Raw genomic sequence first — 7,763 nt, forward strand, 5'->3', positions numbered from 1 at the left:
AAAAGAAAGACTTGCTATGGAATCAGAGAGCAACCATTAACAACCATGCATGCCATCCTCCAGGGGTAACAAAACATTGGATAAAACTTTACAATACACTGTAATTCCTGATATGACTAGAATGCAGCTTCTTGGCTGCTAGTGCAAATTTATTTTGCAGAACTTCCATATTGTACTTTGCTCCAACTTCCCAGATTTCTGCATTTGCGCTTTAATTTTAGCCATAAAGATCTTGAGAACAGCATTAATTCATTGGTTTTCTTTGTACAGAAAAATCTGCTGAGCTGGCCAATGGACCTGGCTCTTGATAACTTAATGGCACCCAGGTGTAGCTTCCATGAGAGTTTCACATTGACATGAAGTCCAAAGTATTTGAACAAGTGGTCCAATTCAAGGAGATAGCCATCTAGGAACACCTGAATGTAGGTTCCCTCTGGCCACATGTAACAACCTTACAATTCCATTCATTATTTCTGGGAACTAGGCTTAACTGAGTTCATTTGCACATCAGCTTCAAGTATATACGGTAGTCCAGGAAACATCTTTATTGACTTTTGCTACATCTACTTCAAATGTGATGATATTGGATTTGTCAAAACACACCGTTATTTATCAACCAAAAGAATATTTGGCACATCTGAAAACCTAAGTGCAGACTGCCACTACACACTATCACTAAATTAAAATAATCCCAATCAGATCCTGCATTCCCACTTCATTGTCCCCACATTCACATTGCATCAATAATCAACGATGCAAACTTCAACAAGAAGAATCCAGCAACACACCACAGATTCTCATAGCAATTTAGCAGTCAAACAGATCAAGAAGCAATCTTTCTAGAAACTATGACAACTGCATTATGTTCTTTTCCCCCACTGAATTTATAAGGCACAGCTACATTTTAATTATAGGCTTGCCTGCTGCAATGACACAGCATTAGCACACAAAAATAAAAACAGCCAAGTTCCACAGCTGGCACTGCCAACAATGGACAGTGTCTATCATGGTGATCAGACGACACTTGGGAATTGTTTACATACTGGCATACCTTCAGAGTTCACACTTCAGTCCTTACTAAAATGAGAGTAGGGGATAGGATGACTCCAGCTATCACATGTGTTCAATATGACAGCTAGTGACTCTTCCATAATTTGGCAGCACTTTGTCTTGCCCCGCCAATAAAATACTACCGCGCTGCTGAAATTACACCCTCACAGCTTTACATCTGTCCATTACTGCAGCAACAGCAGGTACTCCCACCCTTGAATGTTTCAAAAAAACAACAAGCCACTTAGCACATTCTCCCAGGAACCACCACACTGGAGGGAATCCCAGTACAATTAAATAACGTAGGATGGGGTGGTTGACTCCCGGCCAAATCATGCCCCCCACAAATTTTTCTGTCCCCCCGCCCCATAAGACTCCACCCATTTTGGAGCACTATGTGTCTGGCCAACTCAGCAAAGTAAAAGAAGTAAAGGAACCCTGGATGGTTAAGTCCAGTCAAACTTGAATATGGCGTGCGGCATTCCATAGATTATTGTATTTTAATGTTCTGTTGGAAGCCGCCCAGAGTGGCTGGGGAAACCCAGCCAGATGGGCGGGGTATAAATAATAAATTATTATTAAATTATTATTATTATTATTATTATCTCGCTTCAAGGTGAGGGAGGCAGCATTTGTCCACAGGCAGCTTTCCGGGTCATATGGCCAGCATGACTAAACTGCCTCTGGCGCAATGGAACACCATGATAAAAACCAGATCACACGGAGAAGCTGTTTACCTTCTTGCCACAACGGTGCCTATTTATCTACTTGCACTAACGTGCTTTTGAATTGCTAGGTTGGCAGAAGCTGGGAGAGAGCAACAGGAGTTCACCGCGTCACGCAGATTCGAACCGCCAACCTTCTGATCGGCAGGTCTAAGAGGCTCGGGGGTTTAGACCACAGCACCACCTGCTTCCTGTGCCAGCTCAGCACCTTGCTCGGAAAGGCAGACTGTTCATTCCTGGTCATCAGATCGATAATATAGATTAGTGGGAAGGGGCTGATAATGGATCAACTGAGGAAGGGGGCTCTGTGTATATGTGGGCTACATGCATGCACAAGCAAGATTGCAGGGAGACTGCAGCAGCATCCACAGCACCTAGAGGTTTGGCAAAATGTGTAAGTGGCACTCAAGCCAAAACAGGTGTGTTGCAGGAGCAAACTTGGAAGTACCTCCTTTCTACAGTTACCTTCTACCTGTAACGAGGGGAAAGAGGGGGACCACACACAAATTGTAACACTTGAACAGGCTGACAGTGTTCTACCTGTAAGCATCACTCTTCCCTACAAATTATTTCTGCATCCTTACCGGTGTGTCTATCTTCCCCTGCCCCCACAACTGGAGACCCAAATCCTACAATCTTTTCACTCCTTTTAAGTGCATTAATGTACACAATATTTCTGCTTTATGCCACACAAGAACAGGAGCAAGAAGCACTAGGCTGTGCAACATGAAGACTGTACAACAGCCAAAGGGGGGGGGGAATCTTAGGTGTAAGAATGTATACCAAACCTTGCAGCATCACTCAGTGCCCACTTGGTCTATAACCCCCCCCCCCGGGCACATACAGACCAACACAACCAACCAGCAGAAGGCAGAAGAATTGTATTGTACGTATGGCATGGTTTGGAGCAAAATCTGAAGACTGTTTTCTGGATTAGTTACTCTTTATCGTGCTTTTGTGGATAAAACCACATGGATGTAATGTGTCTGTAAAAGCACAAGATCATAGGTTTGCTAGCATTCTTGATCAACATGATGAAATGTGTGATCATGTGTATTCATTCCATGGGCATGCACCCATCTGTCTTCTCCAATACATACATTTCTCTCATTACACATACCACCAAATACTCAGAAAATCCCTAGTTTGAAACTCACCTCTCTGTCAAATAACTGGATCATGTGGCGCATTTAGACCATTTGAAAGTGCTACGGAAATGTTTACTGTTACAATGCTCCACTTTTGGTTTCACTCTCAATGTTTTCACATAAGCATGCACACACCATTAACTTGTAACATGGATCAAGGATGCATTTACAAGACCACCACCCACAGATTAGATACCAGCAAGATTCACCTGTCAAGATTTGCATAATATACGCCTGATTGTTGTTCTTTTCTGCCCTTGGAATGCATACTTCTGGATGAAGCGAGAATTTCAACCCACGTGGCAAACCGCACAGAGGTAGCAAACAAATAAAGAGTGCTGTGGCATCTTAAAGCCTTTCACATTGCAACACAAGCAGTGCAAGTCGGTGCACATTGAGGACAGAAGGCAGAAAGGTCAACCGTGGGTGGAGCAACAGCAAATGACACACAGAGCAAATTAATTCTAGTTTTACCCCAATCCTACCAAGTTATATAACGGGGAGGCTTCAGAGTAGGAAGGCAACAATCATTGCCACCTCCTGGACTGGATGCAAGGCTGAAGGAGGGCAGATGGAGATCTGCCTAAGGCCAAACTGAGGTTGATGGTGCACGGCCACCTTTGCCCAAATGGAAAACCCTCTGCTGGACCAAAGTTTCCATAAAGCCCACTTCACCACATAAACTTAATCCGCAAACAGGCTGCAATTCTGCATCCATTATTACTGGTATCGCGAAGTTTTTAATGTCTGACGTTTTATTAGTGTTAGAAGCCGCCCCAGACAGATGGGCAGGGTATAAATAAAGTAATAATAATTATTCAATCAATGTGTGCAGCACTTTAAAGAGTGCACAAGTCCCATTTAGTTCAGTGCGGCTTTGCTTCTGAGCAGACACGCCTAGGATTACACGGCGCATATGCCCTGTGGAACGCCCTCCCAGCAGATGTCAAACAGATAAACAGATATGTGGTTTTTAAAAGACACCTGAAGGCAGCCCTCTTCAGGGAAGTTTTTGGTGTTTGATGTCGTGTGGGGTTTTTACTATTTTTTGTCGGGAGTTGCCCAGAGAGGCTAGGGCAACCCAGTCCGATGAGTGGCATATAGCTAAAATAATTAATAATAATAATAATAATAATAATAATAATAATTGTGGTGTTGTTGTTGTCCGCCTGTGGAGTCAAAACAGAGCCCACGAGTGCAAAAACAAGCTTGCTCCGGGTTACTTAATAGGATGGATTAGGTCAGGATTTTGCACACAGGAAGAGGACACTCAACCGGTCCTCCCTGGTACTATTATTTTCACCATTATTGTCCGTGAAAGGGAGGGAGTGAGGGTCTCTCGCTTTTCTCCCAGATGCCAGGGCTGCCAACTTGAATAAAATATTTTGTGTTGGGGGTGGGGGTTCACCCCACATAACCGATCGCATGACGTGGCGCACAAGCACCATTTGAATGGCAATGCCCATCCACTTTGGGGGTGCCCCCCTCGGATATTTTATGGAGGGGTGGGGGGATTGCCACCCACTCGCAGACACCCGCCCGGGAGGCCTTCCCACCCCCCCTCCGCCCTAGACAAGTGTCTCCCCTCACCCCCCACCCCAACGCAGCCAGCCCCCCGTCGCACTCACCCGGCCTCCCGCATGACGTTGCCGTCCCCGCAGTCGCAGGCTCCGCCGGCCTGGCTCCGGAACATGTTGTAGTCGTGTCCGGCGTGCTCGCCTTGGTGGAAGCACTCGGCGCACAGGCTCATGCAGGGCGAGATGCCGCACGTCCGGCACCGGTAGGCCACGAAGTTGGCCGTCCACACCAGGCCGCACAGCGTGGCCGGGTCGTAGGCCCGCACCGCCTGCACGAAGCTGTCCCAAGGCTCGCCGCCCGCCAGCAGGCAGCGGCACCACGCCAGCGCCTCCGACACCGACTCGCCACCTCCGGCGCCTCCGCCGCTCGGCGGGCTCAGCACCGTCTCCAGCAGAGACCGCAGTTCGCCCGCCGCGGCCTCGCTCTCGTCCGCGCTCAGGCTGAGGGCCGCTTTGAGGCGCGACGCCGTGGCCCGCTTCTCCTGGGCGCTCGAGCCTCCGGCGGCGCCCGCCATGACGACGGCGACCTGCGAGGCTTCTTCTTCTCCCCCCCTCAGCAACCGCGACGCAGCTTCGGCCGCCGGGCTCCTTCGCTCTCGGCCCTCTCGGCTCCGCTTTCCCCTCCCTTCGCCGCCTCTCGCGATAGCCGGGAAAGCCGGCGCCCTGCCCGCTCGCCTCAGGCCGCCTCCTCGGCTCTGCCGGCCGCCGCTTGCCGCCTCCTTCTGCTACGGCTGGCTGCTGGCGGCGGCGCCTCCCCGCCCTGATGTTACTGTACACACCCGCCTCCTCCGGTGTTCAGCCTCGGAGGAACCTGCGTGTTTATATGTGTGTGTGTGTGTGTGTGGAGGGCGGCAGTGCGGGTTGGTGCGCCTACTACACGCATGAAACTCAAAGCATTCGCGGCGTTCACACGACTAGCCCAGAAGCGCGTTTCGGCCAAACGGCCCTTCTTCGCGTGTCCACTCAGAAGCGAGACGCGCGTTACGGAAACCCGACCTAACTCGTAACTGGAGGCATAGGAGCCAACTCCTAGGGGCCGAAGAGACACCCCTCCTTTCCATAAAACATTTGAGGCCAAAGTTAATGGCCATTGTGCACCGCATCATGTGATCGGTCATGTGAGGTGAGGTTTACCTGTCCCCCCCCCTCAATATTTTATTCAAGTTGGCTCCCCTGGGTTGTATAATAATAATAATAATAATAATAATAATAATAATAATAATAATAATAATAATAACAACAACAACAACAACAATAATAATAATAATAATAATAATAATAATAATAATTTTTTAAAAAATATACCACCCCACTCTGGGCGGCTCCCAGCAAAATATTAAAAACACAATAAAACATCAGACATTAAAAACTTCCCTAAACAGGGCTGCCTTCAGGGCAGTCCACAGAACAAAATCAAAATATATAACTACAAAATATATAATCAAAATAAAAACAACAACCCCCAGATAGTGTTCCCCAAACTTGGGTTGCTGCAGCTGATTTTTTTTTGGGGGGGGGGACTACAATTCCCAACATCCCTGACTACTAGTCCTGCTAACTAGGGATGATGGTAGTTGTAGTCCAAAAACAGCTGGAGACCCAAGCTTGGGAAACACTGGTTTTAAGAGAACAACCGTGTGGGTGGCATGCACATGTGGGGGCCTTCGAGGAACGCATAAGGAAGGTTGACGACGTTTTTTGACCGATGGTCCTTCCTTTCAGGCACCCACTAGGTTTGGCAGCAGTGCTAGATTATCAGAAAGGTAGAGTAGGCAGGCTATGGGCAGAGTGGGCTGCTCTCCCCTCCCCAAAATCAATAAAAATCAAATCTGAGGTTCTGTGCCCCCCTCAACAAAAATCCTGGCTACGCCCATGGAGTAAGCACCGGCCTATGGGCCCCATGCCTTTTAGGGGCCCCACAACAACAGATCAAAATAATATTGATTTGTTCTTGAAAGAAAATAACAATCAAGGAGGGGTACTCCACTTTATGCACCTCTACCTTGGATGCGTCCCACTCATGATAGCACTCTGTTAACCTCTGTCACCGCAGGCAGTGGTACAGAAGGCCCAGCACTAAAATCGGTGAAATAAAATGGTTCCAAATATGCAAAAGCCACAGAAAATTTTGAATCCATGTGCCTGGGTGTCCTCAGTACTGGATTACCAAATAGGCAGAGTAGACCTAGGGCCCCCACACCTTTTGGGAACCCCGCGACAACGGATTTAAATAATATTGATTTGATCTTGAAAGGAAATTAAAATTAAGTATTAATTAGAAGATAATTTGCTTGGGGAGCACTGAGGTTTCGACTGCCTAGGGTTTAATTGGGCACTGGCTGCCCTTTCTCCCCGAAAGCTAGGCATGGATCGGCTCATGCTACCAACAAGTGTTGGGTTTCTGAAAGCAGCTTATTCGGCCAAGAATTGTATACTGCTTCCCCCTAACATCTTACATAAGCAGCTTACATGAAATGCAATAGTTAAAAGCTGCCATCTGTACTGAAGTTAGCACGTTTGAATCCTGGGCTTTTAAGCGGGTTTGCAATCACTTAAAAATCTGCGCAGGGTGAGCTCCCGTTGCTCGGTCCCAGCTCCTGCCAACCTAGCAGTTCGAAAGCACATCAAAGTGCAAGTAGATAAATAGGTAACGCTCCGGCAGGAAGGTAAGCGGCATTTCCGTGCGCTGCTCTGGTTCGCCAGAAGCGGCTTTGTCATGCTGGCCACATGACCCGGAAGCTGTCTGCGGACAAATGCCGCGGCTCCCTCGGCCAATAAAGCGAGATGAGTGCTGCAACCCCAGAGTCATCCCCGACTGGACCTAATGGTCAGGGGTCCCTTTACCTTTTAACCTCGCTTGTAATGTAATGGATATCATGGACAATATGGATTGATACCAAACATAGACTATGAAATAATATGCAGTTGGAAATGCTGACAATAGGACCCATGGAGGGGGTGGGGGGAAGTTGCGCGATTCAGAGAAATATCATTTTATGGATATGTATTTGGCATTGTAATTAATTGTTCATTTTGTAAAATCAAATAAAATCATTTCAAAAAGAAAAATCGCTCAAGAATGTTGGAATCTTCCAAAAAAGAAAAAAGAAAAAAAAGCTCCACAACATTCGGGGTGTCCTGTTTCTGTTTTGTTTTTTGAAACATGGCAACCCAACCCTGGCCTGTGTGCATCCGAAGTGACAGTTTCGTACCCATTTCTCGCGCTTCCAGGGCAGGCGCCGGATTCCTGCTCCGGGTTTTCG

General features: G+C 47.5%; 1 protein-coding gene across 2 annotated transcripts in view; it reads right to left on the bottom strand.

Annotated features, from left to right (window-relative positions):
* Positions 1–4,793, bottom strand: part of LOC117057578 (E3 ubiquitin-protein ligase UBR3) — a 61,436-nt gene extending 56,643 nt beyond the window's left edge. For both annotated transcript variants that reach the window (XM_033168433.1, XM_033168425.1), the window contains exon 1: positions 4,552–4,793. In XM_033168433.1, the coding sequence (XP_033024324.1) occupies positions 4,552–4,673 (122 nt within the window). In that variant the 5' untranslated portion in view covers positions 4,674–4,793. The remainder of the gene's footprint in view (positions 1–4,551) is intronic.
* Positions 4,794–7,763: the final 2,970 nt, after the last annotated feature.

Source organism: Lacerta agilis, chromosome 1, assembly GCF_009819535.1.
Source record: "Lacerta agilis isolate rLacAgi1 chromosome 1, rLacAgi1.pri, whole genome shotgun sequence".
Taxonomy (NCBI): Eukaryota; Metazoa; Chordata; class Lepidosauria; order Squamata; family Lacertidae; genus Lacerta; species Lacerta agilis.